General features: G+C 41.4%; 1 protein-coding gene across 1 annotated transcript in view; it reads right to left on the bottom strand.

The window, feature by feature from the left end:
• Window positions 1–15,896, bottom strand: part of LOC111959788 (brain acid soluble protein 1-like) — a 25,205-nt gene that overhangs the window by 3,188 nt on the left and 6,121 nt on the right. The window contains exons 2-7 of the mRNA XM_070437632.1: window positions 10,606–10,950; window positions 10,474–10,527; window positions 7,691–7,723; window positions 7,350–7,382; window positions 2,207–2,290; window positions 980–997 (exon numbers count right to left, since the gene is read on the bottom strand). Coding sequence (XP_070293733.1) covers window positions 980–997; window positions 2,207–2,290; window positions 7,350–7,382; window positions 7,691–7,723; window positions 10,474–10,527; window positions 10,606–10,950 — 567 coding nt within the window. The remainder of the gene's footprint in view (window positions 1–979; window positions 998–2,206; window positions 2,291–7,349; window positions 7,383–7,690; window positions 7,724–10,473; window positions 10,528–10,605; window positions 10,951–15,896) is intronic.

Genomic DNA, 15,896 nt, shown 5'->3' with positions numbered 1-15,896 from the left:
AGGCAGGGTTTGGCGTTCCTCTAATTGAGAGTCATATTTAGGTAGGTTGTTTCACAGTGTTCGTTGTGGGTGGTTGTCTCCTGTTCAGTGTTTGTCGCACCATACGGGACTGTTCGGTATGTTTGTACATCGTCATTTTTGTGTAGTCTTTTTTCCCTGTTCTTCACGTTATATGTAAGTTCGTGTCCAGGTCTGTTTTCATCGTTTATTTGTTTTGTAGTTTATTCAAGTATAGTTCGTTTTCTGTCTTCGTTGTTTTGTCGTGTCTTAAATAAATCATGTCGTCATACCTCGCTGCACATTGGTCTTCAGATCCCTCCTCCTCTCCTCGTCTGAGGAGGAGGAGGATTTAGAGTATCGTTACAGAAACTAAAAACCATTCCACAGGATGGAAACTAAAAACCATTCCACAGGATGGAAACAAAAACCATTCCACAGGATGGAAACGAAAAAACCATTCCACAGGATGGAAACGAAAAACCATTCCACAGGATGGAAACGAAAAACCATTCCACAGGATGGAAACTAAAAACCATTCCACAGGATGGAAACTAAAAAAACCATCCACAGGATGGAAACTAAAAAACCATTCCACAGGATGGAAACTAAAAACCATTCCACAGGATGGAAACTAAAAAACCATTCCACAGGATGGAAACTAAAAACCATTCCACAGGATGAAACTAAAAACCATTCCACAGGATGGAAACTAAAAACCATTCCACAGGATGGAAACTAAAAACCATTCCACAGGATGGAAACTAAAAAACATTCCACTGGATGGAAACTAAAAAACCATTCCCACTGGATGGAAACTAAAAACCATTCCACTGGATGGAAACTAAAAACCATTCCACTGGATGGAAACTAAAAACCATTCCACTGGATGGAAACTAAAAACCATTCCACTGGATGGAAACTAAACTATTCCACAGGATGGACACAGAGAAAAAAGACAGAGGGAGGGAGAAGGACTTACCTTGAGCTTCCGCTGTGCCTGTTCAGAAGAGAATAGACAGAAACACACAATTATTAACATAACACACACACAAATGAAACACACACACACTAACACACCCACAATAATTCACATATTATAAACTGGGGGGTTTGAGCCCTGAATGCTGATTGGCTGACAGCTGTGGTATACATGACAAAACATTTATTTTTACTGCTCTAATTACGTTGGTAAGCAGTTTATAATAGCAATAAGGCACCTCTGGGGTTTGTGGTATATTACCACGGCTAAGGTCTATATCCAGGCACTCCGCGTTGCGTTGTGCATAAGAACAGCCCTTAGCCGTGGTATATTGGCCATATACCACACCCCCTTGTGCCTTATTGCTTAAATATATCATTAAGGGAAGCAAGGCTCTTACGTTCTGCTTCTGCGGTATGGGCTGGGAAGAGAGGGGAGGGAGGGAAATAGTGTCTGTAATGTAGTTGATGCCCTGAGGCTAGTACTACTATAGAGTTTCTGCTCTAACCAGTTCGGAGAGGAACAGATCTACACGCAAACACACACACATACTTAACTAACATTTATATTTGCATATGGATAGTAGTGACTATGAGCAATTAATGACTGGAGCATGTGACTCATTCATTACTGTATATTAGTCACTTTATTTGTCATAGAACACAATGAGTCCTGAGCATTTAATATATTTTAATAGACTCCATATGTAGCTGCACATCAGAGTGTATTCAACAGGACACAGCATAATGATGTAGGAATGTTCACATTGAGTAGATCAAGTTCAAGTTTCAGTTAACAGACATGTGTCTGGTTCCATACTGTGCTTTAGCCAGCTCTTCTAGCCTGCCTGGTTCCATACTGTGCTTTAGCCAGCTCTTCTAGCCTGCCTGGTTCTATATTGTGCTTTAGCCAGCTCTTCTAGCCTGCCAGGTTCTATATTGTGGCTTTAAGCCAGCTCTTCTAGCCTGCCGGTTCTTATATGTTGCTTTAGCCAGCTCTTCTAGCCTGCCTGGGTTCTATATTGTGCTTTAGCCAGCTCTTCTAGCCTGGCTGGTTCTATACTGTGCTTTAGCCAGCTCTTCTAGCCTGCCTGGTTCTATATTGTGCATTAACTAGCTCTTTTAGCCTGGCTGTTTGCATATTGTATGTGTTGTAGCTAACTATTCTACCCTGGCTGGTTGCATATTGTATGTGTTGTAGCCACCACCACCAGTATAAGATACTAACCAACTGAGCCCCCTCGGCGGCTCTTCCCTCCCGTGGGTGTCTCCTTTGTGGGCTTGCTCTCCTCTTGTGCTTCAGGCTCAGCTTCTGTAAAGGAAGGATGGAGGAGAGGTGAGACAGGTGTTGTTAGGGAGGATCGAAGAGAGGTGAGACAGGAAGAAGAACAGAGACTCTGTTGTCCTTCAGCTGTTTTAACTATCTCTCTCTCTCTCTCTCTCTCTCTCTCTCTCTCTCTCTCTCTCTCTCCTACTTCCTTAGCAACCGTATCCGGAGTGGAATACTGAGACACGCACCTTAGTGATACTCACGGCGAGGCATGGCTTAACGTGCCGTAGGGTACAGCCGTAGGGTACTTCCGTTACTATTATGTGAATTGTTCCTACTTTACTCATAATCCGTCAACGGCAATATATATTTTTTTTAATAATTCTAATTAAACATTTTGGATATGCTTGGTTAGTCTTTAAAGAAATGTGTTGTGGATTCTATTGATTTTTTTTTTTCAAACAATAGAAACCAAAACATACACATACAAAAAACAACATACAGACAAACACAAACATCAACATCACCCCTGCCCAGACCCACCTGTTCTCACCCCCATCTCCAGTGGCTGCACTACACTCCGCCACGTCCTCAAATTTCACCATTTTGTTCCTCTCTGTCTCTCACGCTCTTTCAATATTCAGATAATGAAGCATATGATTGTTCGATTGTCTTAATGAGGGAGAATTGGATGATTTCCAGTTTTTAGTATATGTTTTTTCAAGACAATTCACAAAAAGAGCATCAGCCAACCCATCGCGAAAGGTTGTTAGATCGAATCCTCATTGAGGAGACTCTCTCCATGCAGACAAAGACAGATTTTGGTTGTGGCATTTTTCTGGCTATTTGTTTTGTTTGCGTTGGCACCTTTCAACACCCCTAATTATCACATGTATACATGCGACCACTCACTTACACTACTGACTACTGACTAAACACACACCATTGTTAATTGTATTTACTTTACTTTAGTTAATGAATATATTTAGTTATTCTTTATCTCCACGTTGTCTCCCTTTTTGTTACGGGCTTCGAGCCGGTTCGTGACACATGCCATCTGTAAATACGAATAAAATTGTTAAATTACAAGCCTTCCCACTAGCCATGATTGGCTGAGATAATGAGTGGGCTGGACCTGCCGAGTTCGGAGTTCGGATTGGTCTGCCATAAAGAAGGCTTCTGTCTATTTGAGCTGGTCAGTTTGAGTTGGTAATCCTGTCGAACGCGGCTTTTTTTTTAAACGGATCGCGTAGTAAAGCTGCATAAGTGTTGCTCTCCACTTTCTGGAGGATTGAGTTTAAAAATCAGTGGAATTAGAGTATGATAGCTAAAGATGGTGAAAACACCTGTCTCCGGATTACATCTTCAAACTAAGGGCAACCATGGCATCTGTGACAGGGAGACACGTCCATCATGCATGATGATTTAAGATAGTCTAGCTAGCTACATTTTCACATATTACACATTTCAAATTTTTGAAAAAGGGTTTTCATTTTAGGCTAACGTGTACTGTTAGCTAGCTAGCTAACTTTAGCTGGCTGGCTTCCTAACTAACATTACGTGTATGACCTTATTATTCGTATCCCAGAGCTGTTTGCTTTGCTAGTTAGAGCCTAATGTTAGCTAGCTAACATTGAACATGGTTGGTTAGCTCCCAGCAGATTCATGCAGTAACAACATGATTTGGCATTATGTTCATTGATTAACTAAGTACAGTTAGATGGCTGGCTTGTTAGCTAATGTTACATGATGTGTGTGATCTTACACATAGTTTACCTAGCTAGGTTCATTGTTTACCTAGCTAGTCTTAAGCTAAAGGGTACAGCACCCGTTGAATATGGCCGGTGTCAGTAAACGTAGGCAAAAAAGAGTGAGTGAGAGCTGGCTGGCTGAATGACTCTCTGACTGGCTGGTTAGGCTGTTTTCATGTTATCCAGAGGTAAACAAATCATTGGCCAGAGCATCTAGTGTGCGCACTGAACGCTCCGAGAGCGAAACGAGATGGGTGGGTTAAAGCTTAAGATGGTGTAAAAGATGCTGAATGGGTGTAGACAAAGAAGAGCTCTTCACTAGATACCAAAATATTCATAGGCCATTTTCTCAAAAGTGAGTTTACAAGTTGATCAACTTTCAAAGCAGAATTACTTTCCCATTGTTCCTCAAATGCAGTGTATGATATACCATTTTGTAGCTCTGAGTCTCTACTTTTATCCCATGTAAAAAACACAATTTAAATTGTTGCTACATAATACCAAATCCAGGTGGTGAGTCACATGACGTCTTGAAATAAGCAGACAGATTAAAAGCACATTTACATTGTAATACTTATGACAGCCAACTTTCTAACTCCTCCGATAACTTTTGTACTTTATATCATTCCCAGAAGGCATTGATTATTGAGTTATTGTTAGTTTTACACTTAATACATGACTCTGTCGTTGTGCTATATAATTTGTGATTTTTGTATCTTGTATAATAAATTCTACACTAATTTATACTGGATTAAGTGTACATTTTCTTTACCTGTAATTTCGTTAGATACGTTCCATCATTCCCTCCATCTTGTGCCAATATCAGTTATTTTTATGTCTTGGTTCCAATAGTTTATATTTATTTCTAAGATGTAGTCAGTTGGATAGGCTCTCTGCAAGGTTTGTATATCTATATTGGCCAGTCCAAAATTGATTTTTAATTCTGTCATGGAAATATATATTTTTCCTATAAATGCATTTCCTATCAAGTCATTTCCGATTTCTATGCCTTTAGTTTTCCATATGGACCCATTTATCTGTGAATTGTGAAAAGCTACCCAATGATTGTTCCGGGTTTTGTTTTTTGGGAGTGATAGTGGTTCTTGTAGAATCCATTTCATTTTCTTCCATGTTGTTATAGTGTTAACTATGAAGTTGATAATGTTCTTAGCTTCTATCCTTTGAAAATAGACACGTGAAAAGATTATGGGGGTGAGCATGCGTATCTTCAATATGTACCAATTGTTCCTCTTTAGTGCATTTAACAATGTGTTTCAAGTACAAGCCCTGGGTGGTGAGTTGATACAATTCCAAATCTAAGCGGTTAAAACTACCCTCTGARTTAGGAAGACGTAAAACGTCCCTTTTTATTCTGAGTTTTATTTGCCCATATAAAGTATGTTATGGCAGAGTATACTTTTTTAAAGAATGTCTTTGGTGAGGTAATTGATATTGCCAAGTATAGATATAAAAACTTTGGAAATCATGCCATTCTGTAGAGATTTATTCTACCTGTAAGATTTATGGGAAGATTTTTCCGTTTAAATAATCTGCTTTCATATTGTTGAGTAATGGGATAAAGTTATCTGTTTGTGTTGTCTGTCACTTCTTAAACATCCTAAGTACTTCATATTTTTTGTGGTCCACTTAAAGGATTGCTGTGTAGATCTTTACTTTTTACATTTCAGTCATGTAGAAGATGCTCTTATCCAGAGTTACTTACAGTTATGGCATTCATCTTCAGATAGCTAGGTGGGACAACCACATATCACAGGCATAGAAAGTACATTTTTCCTCAATAAAGTAGCTATCAGTAGAGTCAGAGGAAGGGGAAGGGGGTCGGTTCATGTGCAAATGCTGGGGGGGGGTGAGGTGAGGAGGAGGATTAAGACACTGTTTGGAAGATATGCTGTCCTAGCTTCAGGGGGAAGCTGGTTCCACCATTGCCAGGTGCCAGGACAGAGAAGTGCTTAGATTGGGCTGAGCAGGAGCTGCTCTTTTGTAGGGGTGGGAGGGCCAAGAGACCTGAGGTGGCAGAACGGAGTTGGGGTGTAGAGTTTGAGCATAGCCTGAAGGTAGGGAGGGGAAGTTCCTCTTGCTGTTCCATAGGTAAGCACCATAGTCTTGTAGAGGATGCGAGCTTCGACTGGAAGCCAGTTGAGTGTGTGGAGGAGCGGGTTGACATAAGAGAACTTGGGAAGGTTGAAAACCAGGCAGATTGCTGCGTTCTGGATAAGTTGCAGAGGGTTAATGGCACAAGCGGGGAGCCCAGCCAACAGCGAGTTGCAGTAGTCCAGAAGGTAGAGGACAAGTGCCTGGATTAGGACTTGCACAGTGAGTTAGAAAAGGCCATTCAAGACGGTCGAAAGCCTTTTTGTCATCTACAGCCATTATTGATAAATGTATATCTTTTTTTATAGCGTATTGTATTATACTGAAACATGTTCTTCTATTTGTTTGTAAATGTCATTTTTAATAAAACCTGCTTAATTAATTCATATATATCAAGTCTGGTTGGTCATTTTTTAAATACTTTGATGTCGTCTTAATCAACAAACTACATTATACCTAAAAACACTTTCATTCTAAACGTAAAAATATTAGCATGAATAGACTGTCGCATGGAATGTATGTCATGATTATCAGCCAAAGAGCCTATTGAAATGTACTTTCTTCAATTAGCTAACTAACCCTGCTTTTAAGATGCGAAAAGCTGTTAGGTACCGTTTTGTTTGAGCAATAGTAGGAGAAAAGACCACCAAATGAAGTTTCATCAACTGCCCAAGTGCCAGGTTATACGAACCTCATGGTTTCAGGCTGTTACGCCACGTTGATGATGGAAAGCTGTGTGATCCTAGTCACCGTGCTTCTACATCTACATTGCTTGCTGTTTGGGGTTTTAGGCTGGGTTTCTGTATAGAACTTTGTGACATCGGCTGATGTAAAAAGGGCTTTATAAATAAATGTGATTGATCCGGTTACTCGATACATTTATGTGCGTTCAAAGCACTTCATCACTGGTAAGTTGCTAACACTTGTTTGTATCCAACTAGCTATGTGAATTGCATGAAGTTTGCAAGTTAGCTTGTAGTAAGGACTAGTGAGTTTTATGTTGTAGGCCTAGCTGTAACTGCAGCAGTGGAAGGTGAGCTGGATTACCTAACATTAACAAATGCCACCTCACGAAAGTCTGATAACAGTGCTTCTGAAACACAGTAACTGTTTTTTTCTAATAGTTCTATAGTAAACCATCTGTACTGTCTCATCACAAATCTGCAGTCTTATAAATGCAGAGGGGAATACTGATATGTTTGGTATTGACAGTACCACAGTAAGTAAACCATCCTTACCTGGTTCAACAGCTTCAGACAGATCTAGTTCACCTGCAATGGAAACAGACACACAGAAACAGACATAAACACAGATCACAGATAAATATAAGCAGCACATGCAGGTTGATTGATGACTGTCTGAGAGGCAGAGTTGTTTGTTCAGCATACGCTTTGAAAACAGAGCAGGTACTACCTGAGCTATATATTTCCATTTTTCCATTTCAAGTGTTTTGTGTTTTGGGCCTAATGAACACCACTGTCAATGTCTAACTGTAGATGTGTGCAGGTGAGAGGTGATGGTTAATAGATCAGGGGTTTACAGGTAGGAGGGGTGTGAATGTGTTGACGCTGTGTTTTACCTCCGTCTTCTGGTGCAGGCGCCGCTTCCGACTCTGAGAAACAAACAGACCTTTATCAGATACCATGACTATACTGAGAGGACATCATTGGCAAAGTTCCATTAAAACAATGTTATACTTATTACAGTAATACTATTTTAACCCATCACTCTTATCACTCACAGACAACAGATCTAAACTGTGATTTAGGCCGGGATTTAATCTGATCGCCCTTTTTCGGCTATGCACCTTCTAAAGGGCAGCTAAACTCGAAAAACAACTTAACTGGTTGGAAACATCCTATATTTACACAAAGTGTAAATAGCATAATTCTGGTCATAAAGTCAGTATCTTCCAAAACTAAGATTTAGGGAATCTGTTACGTTCCGAGATACATTGGATATTTGAGGGTTGGGTTTTGATTTCAATGATGCCCAATAACACGGGGATGGTAACGCCTAGGGAGAATTGTCATGCACAGAGAAACAGCTGCGCTGATTGCACTCTTTCTAATAATAGCAGAACCTACAGACATTGAGACAGACCTGTCCATTATGCAGAGCCTCAGACTTGTTTACATAAGAAAACACCTTGCCATTGTTATGTTGAAAGGACACGTGGCACCTAAGCCCTTTATCGAGTGGCCACTTGCTGATGTGACAGTGATCACTCGAATCTGCCACTGTTTTGGGCAAAATMAGAATTTAGACAGATGCCAATTGTCAATATTCCAAAATTCAAAATCTATTTGCGAGCATCTTGTGTCCAATCACAACCTGTTCTGTAGCATGATTCCCTATGAAACACTGCCAACTAGATGGTAATAGATAGTGAGAAAGTTGTAAAAACAAAACAGCACCGAAGCACACAAGCTGGTTTAGCTAACGTAGCCTGCCTGATCAATGTGGCTGCTAGCTACTAGATAGCTTCATTGACAAAAATTGAACTTAGCTAGCTGTTGATTTTGGGCACTGATAAACAGTGTGTAGCTTGTCCTTTATGYAGGATAGTTTAACAGCTTGCTGATGAAGTTGTAGACCTATTCTCAGAAATCAGTCCGTACTAACAACATGTGTCTAAGCAATGGTGAGTTAGCTTAGCACCGCATCAGCTGACTCGATAGTGTCTGCATTGACTCGTTTTCATGCAAAACATTTTTACTTCAGAAATACTGCACAAAACACCTTAGCACAATGTACAATTTCACGACTAAGACCTCCTCGACAGAAACGTCAAAATGTATTACAGATTTATTGATTTACACTACATGACCAAAAGTATGTGGACCCCTGCTCGTCGAACATCTCATTCCAAAATCATGGGCATTAATATAGAGTTGGTCCCCCTTTGCTGCTATAACAGTCTCCACTCTTCTGGGAAAGCTTTCCACTGGATATTGCTGAAGGGGACTTGCTTCCATTCAGCCACAAGAGCGTTAGTGAGGTTGGGCACTGATGTTGGGCGATTAGGCCTGTCTCGCAGTCGGCGTTCCAATTCATCCCAAAGGTGTTCGATGGGGTTGAGATCAGGGCTCTGTGCAGGCCAGTCAAGTTCTTTCACACTGATCTTAACAAACCACTTCTGTATGGACCATTATTCCTCCTCCATCAAACTTTACAGTTGTCACTATGCATTCAGACAGGTAAACCCAGATTAATCCGTCGGACTGCCAGATGGTGAAGTGTGATTCATCACTCCAAAGAATGCGTTTCCACTGCTCCAGAGTTCAATAGCGACGAGCTTTACACCACTCCAGATACACCTGTCAGCAACGGGTGTGACTGAAATAGCCGAATCTACTCATTTTAAGGGGTGTCCACATACCTTTGTATATATAGTGTATCTTCAATTAATAAACTATTTTGAGGGTGAAGTGGTTGTGGCTATGTTGTTGCTATGGGGATTCAAGAGGGACAAACAACAATAACTTCCAGGGTACGATATAGCGATCATAGCACACCCACATCGAACCACACCCCATGAAGCAAATAAAAACATTTTTAATGAGCAGCAGCAAACCTAGGAGCAAGCCCAGGCAAAAACGGTGAGTTCAGCCGCCCTTTAAAGGCTATGTTCCCATGTTCGACTGCATTGCAGCGTTTTCCGTGCATGCAGTCTCTGTGAACATGGGAATGTGGGGGCGGCTGAATTCATTATGCCGGCTCAATCGTAAATGATCTTTAAATGTGAAGTGAGCCATGAAGTCGATCTTCCACGGTCCGGAGTGAATCTAGGCATTAAACACACATTTCATAATAAAGTAAGAACTACACAGAGAGGGATGGGTGTGTGTGTATACGCCAGCGTGTGTATTTTGAAGGAGAAAACTAATATCAATTAATTTGAATTTACACTTTTAGAGGAGAGTGCATTGAGGCCTACACACTGGCAGAATCACAGTATCAATATATTTGGATATACAGTTTGAGTTCAACAGTTTAAGACTTTTTTCAGGACACCTTGGCCTTGCATTCCAACATACATTTTGTCTATAATTGAACTTCTACATTGTCCTGTGGGAACTCTAAAAGGTAATTGGCTAGAATGTCAGGATCTGTTGCTGTGGCAGGCTGTTGACTCTGTCAGTCAGAGTCCTCAGAAGGCAAACTAAATTGACTCTCCCCACCGACTTCACCTGAACCTCCAGCCCCTCCACTCTAGATTCCCAAAAGTAAGGACAAACGGATCCAAGAACTCGTTCATACACAACACTACCATACAGCTAAATGAATGGAAACGGGTCACATACACTTAACAGACATGCAAAGGCCAGGAATGTACTGTAGTTATATGGGGTGTCTGACCTGCAGCTTCCTCTTCTACAGCAGGTTCCTCTGCTTCTGGTTCTGCCGTCTCCGCTTCGAAACATAACAATAACCGTTAACAACTGTGTGTGTTTGTGTGTGCGTGCGTATGTGCGTGTGTGTGTGGCTCACCTGGTTCTGGCTCAGCTTCAGGGGCCACCTCTACTTCCACTGCTGGTTTTTCTACTACTTCTGTGTCCTCTGTCGGAGCCTCTCCTTCTGCAGTTGCAGCCCCATCCTTTGTAGCCGGAGCCTCCCCTTCTGCAGCTGCAGCCTCTTGGTCTGTAGTCGGAGCCACCTCAGAACTTGCAGCCTCCTCCTCTGCAGCCTCCTCCTCTTCTGCAGCCTCCTCCACTTCTTCTGTCGGAGCCTCCTCAGCTGCTGGGGCCTCCTCTACGGCTACGTCCTCTGCTTCTGCCTCGGGCTCTGCTGCTTCTGCCTCTGCTTCCTTTGTTTCTGGCTCAGCAGCAGGATCTTCTGGAGAGAGGAACATACTTTTCCTTTAGCAGGCAGCAGGTATGGTGTCCCACATCAAATTTTATAACATCATCAATAAATATTCAGACAGACGTCGACTTTCAGATGGCAGGACTACTCTAGTGTGTGTGTGTGTGTGTGTGCGTGCGTGCGTGCGCGTGCGCGCGCGCCTGCGTGTGTGTGTGTGTGTGTGTGTTGCAGTCATAGGGGGCAGTGACATTCCCCTATTGTAAGTAAGGTGCAGCATTGTGCCAGAGAGTGTAGAGGCGAAACAGCAGACTACCTTCTCACTCCAACCCTCTTCTTTTTCTCAACCAGGCATGGCCAGCTGGCCCTAGTGGGACACAGTGTGTGCAGGCTTTTGTTTCAGCCCTACTCCTGATCCACCTTCTGATTTAACGGGCCACACTGAATAGCTGACCAGTTGAATGAGGTGTTCGAGCTGGGTTGGAACAAAGACTATACACTCTATGGCCCTCAGAGACTGGAGTTGCCCATCCCTGTTCTAAAGAACAGAATCAATAGTCCTGAAACACAATCCATCAACAATGACCAAGGCAGGCATGTCATAATATGTTTGTACTGTACTGTATGTGGGAGTTTCGTCAGGAAAAGAGAGACAGGGACTTAAGACTACTGACCTAATACATACTGTTCATAAATAACAGTACATAGTTCCTAATACATACTGTTCATTAAGACCTACTGTTCCTTTTAAGACTACTGTTCATTAAGACTACTGTTCTTAAGACTACTGTTCATTAAGATTACTGTAACCTAATACATGACTGTTCCTTAAGACTCTGGTTCATTAAGACTACTGTTCATTAAGACTACTGTTCCTAATAATATCGTTCCTTAAGACTACTGTTATAAGATACTGTTCCTAAGACTATGTTCATTAGATTAACTGTACCTATACTACTGTTCCTTAAGACACTGTTCATTAAGACTAACTGGGGTTCTAAGACTACTGTTCTAATACATACTGTTCCTTAAGACTACTGTTCAATTAAGACTACTGTTCCTTAAGACTACTGTCATTAAGATGTACTGTACCTAATAACTGTCCTAAACATGTTCATTAAGACTACTGTTCCTTAAGACTATGTACCTAAACATACGTTCATTAAGACTACTGTTCTATACATACTGTTCCTTAAAGACTACTGTTCATTAAGACTACTGTACCAATACTACTGTTCCTAAAAGGCTACTGGTTCATTAAATAGTAAAATACTGTCCTATACATACTGTTTTCTTTAAGACTACTGTTCATTAAGACTACTGTACCTAATACATACTGTCTTAAAATACTGTTCATTAAGACTACTGTTACTATACATACTGTTCCTTAAGACTACTGTTCATTAGACTACTGTTCCTTAAGACTACTGTACCTTATACATACTGTTCACTTAAGACTACTGTTCTTAAGACTACTGTTCATTAAGACTACTGTTCATTAAGACTACTGTACCTTATACATACTGTTCCTTAAGACTAGCTGACTAATCAGTCTGTTCATTAAGACTATACTGTTCATTAAAGACTACTGTAAACTATATACTACTGTTCATTAAGACTACTGTTCATTAAGACTTATATGTACTATACAACTGTTCATTTAAGACTACTGTACTAATACATATGTTCCTTAAGACTACTGTCATTAAGACTACTGTCCTAATACATACTGTTATTAAGACTACTGTCTTAAGACTACTGTTACCTAATACTACGTTCCATTAAGACTACTGTACCTAAATACATACCGTTCATTAAGACTACTGTACCTAATACATACTGTTCATAAGACTACTGTTCATTAAAGACTACTGTACCTAATACATACTGTCTCATTAAGACTACTGTACCTAATACATACTGTTCATTAGACTACTGTACCTAATACATACTGTTCCTTAGACTACTGTTCCTTAAGAACTACTGTACCTTAAACATACTGCACATACATTGGGTGGGGGATCACATAAAATTATATAGCTGTTGCTGTTCTCCTCTGATTCAGAGTTTTTCTTAGATGAATGACTTGTGTGTGTGTGGCATGCATGCGAGTGTGCATTGTGTTTAATACAGATAGCTCCCTCTATATTCCACGTTGTGTGTGTGTGTGTGTGTGTGGTGGTGTGTGTGTGTGTGTGGTGTGTGTGTGTGTGGTGTGTGTGTGTGTGTGTGTGGTGGTGGTGTGTGTGTGGTGTGTGGTGTAAATAGACAGCCTCCCCTGATATTCATGTGTGTGTGTTAAATAGACAGCCCCCTCCTATATTCCATGTGTGTGTGTGTGTGTTTAAATAGCAAGCCTCCCTCATATTCCATGTGTGTGTGTGTGTGTGTGTGTGTAAATAGACAGCCTCCCTCCTATATTCCATGTGTGTTAAATAGACAGCCTCCTCCTATATTCCATGTGTGTGTTGTGGTTAGACAGCCTCCCTCCTATATTCCATGTGTGTGTGTTGTGTGTTTAATAGACGCCTCCCCTATATTCCATGTGTGTGTGTTAAATAGACAGCTCTCTCCTATATTCCAGTGTGTGTGTGTGTGTGTGTGGGTGTGTGTGTTAAATAGACAGCCTCCCCCTATTTCCATGTGTGTGTGTAAATAGACAGCCTCCCTCCTATATTCCATTGTGTGTGTGTGTGTTAGAAGCCTCCTCCTATATTCCATGTGTGTGTGTATGTGTGGGTGTGTGTGTTAAATAGACGCCTCCCTCCTATATTCCATGTGTGTGTTAAATAAGACAGCTCCCCCTATATTCCATGTGTGTGTGTGTGTTAAATAGACAGCCTCGCCTCCTATATTCCATGTGTGTGTGTCGTTAAATAGACAGCCTCCCTCCTATATTCCATGTGTGTGTGGGTGTGTTAGACAGCCTCCCTCCTATATTCCATGTGTGTGTGTGTGTTAATAGACGCCTCCTCTATATCCAGTGTGTGTGTGGTGTGTGTGTTGTTAAACAGACAGCCTCCCCCTATATTCCAGTTTGTGTGTGTGTTTAAATTAGATAGCCCTCCTCCTATATTCCATGTGTGTGTGTGTGTGTGTGTTGTTAAATAGACAGCCTCCTCCTATATTCCATGTGTGTGTAAATAGACAGCCTCCCTCCTATATTCCATGTGTGTGTGTGTTAGACAGCCTCCCTCCTATATTCCATGTGTGTGTGTGTTGTTAAATAGACAGCCTCCCTCCTTATTCCATGTGTGTGTGTCTTAACAGACCGCCTCCTTCCATATTCCATGTGTGTGTGTGTGTGTGTTGTGTGTGTTAAACAGACAGCTCCCCCTATATTCCATGTGTGTGTGTGTGTGTGTGTGTGTTAAATAGAAGACCTCCCTGCTATATTCCATGTGTGTGTGTGTTAATAGACAGCCCCTCCTATATTCCGTGTGGTGTGTGTGTTAAATAGACAGCCTCCCTCCTATATTCCATGTGTGTGTGTATGTGTGGTGTGTGTGTTTAAATAGACAGCCCCCTCCTATTTCCATGTGTGTTAAATAGACAGCCTCCTCCTATATTCCATGTGTGGTGTGTGGTTAGACAGCCTCCCAATATTCATGTGTGTGTGTGTGTGTTAAATAGACAGCCTCCCTCTATATTCCATGTGTGTGTGTCTTAAACAGACAGCCTCCTCTCTATCCCATGTGTGTGTGTGTGTGTGTGTGTTAAACAGACAGCCTCCCCCTATATTCCATGTGTGTGTGTGTGTGTGGTTAAATAGACAGCCTCCTCCTATATTCCAGTGTGTGTGTGTTTAAATAGACAGCCTCTCTTATATTCCAGGTGTGTGTGGTGTGTGTGGTGTGTGTTAAATAGACAGCCTCCCTCCTATATTTCATGTGTGTTAAATAGACAGCCTCCTCCTATATTCAGGTGTGTGTTGTGTTGTTAGACAGCCTCCTCCTATATTCCATGTGTGTGTGTGTGTGTGTGTTTAAATAGACAGCCTCCCTCCTATATTCCATGTGTGTGTTAAATAGACAGCCCTCCTCCTATATTCCATGTGTGTGTGTGTGTTAGAACAGCCTCCCTCTATATCCATGGTTGTGTGTGTTAAATAGACAGCCTCCTTATATTCCATGTGGTGTGTCTTAAATGACAGCCTCCCTCCTATATTCCATGTGTGTGTGTGTTGTTAAGACAGCCTCCCTCCTATATTCCATGTGTGTGTGTGTGTGTTAAATAGACAGCCCTCCTATATTCATGTGTGTGTGTGTTGTGCTGTAAAAGACAGCCTCCCCCCTATATTCCATGTGTGTGTGTGTTAAATAGAAGCCTCCTCCTTATATCCATGTGTTGTGTGTGTGTGTGTGTGTTAAATAGACAGCCTCCCTCTATATTCCATGTGTGTTAAATAGACAGCCTCCTCCTATATCCATGTGTGTGTGTGTTAAATAGACAGCCTCCCTCCTATATTCCTGTGTGTGTGTGTGTGTTAATAGACAGCCTCCCTCCTATATCATGTGTGTGTGTTTAAACAGACAGCCTCCTTCCTATATTCCATGTGTGTGTGTGTGTGTGTTAAAAGACAGCTCCCCCCTATATCCATGTGTGTGTGTTGTGTGTGTGTGTTAAATAGACAGCCTCCCTGCTATATCCATTGTGGTGTGTTTAATAGACAGCCCCCTCCTATATTCCATAGTTGTGTTGTGTTAAATAGACAGCCTCCCCTATATTCCATGTGTGTGTGTATGTGTGTGTTGGAAATAGAAGCCTCCTCCTATATTCCATGTGTGTTAAATAGACAGCCTCCCTCCTATATTCCATGTGTGTGTTGTTAAGACAGCCCCTCCTCATAATTCCATGTGTGTGTGTGTGTGTGTGTCTAAATAGAACAGCCTCCCCCTATATTCCATGTGTGTGTGTTTAGTGACAGCTCCTCCTACTATATTACCATTTGTGTCTGTGGTGTGTTAAACAGACGCCTC

Source organism: Salvelinus sp. IW2-2015, linkage group LG36 (assembly GCF_002910315.2).
Source record: "Salvelinus sp. IW2-2015 linkage group LG36, ASM291031v2, whole genome shotgun sequence".
Classification (NCBI taxonomy): Eukaryota; Metazoa; Chordata; class Actinopteri; order Salmoniformes; family Salmonidae; genus Salvelinus; species Salvelinus sp. IW2-2015.
This window is presented reverse-complemented; position numbering and strand designations above follow the sequence as displayed.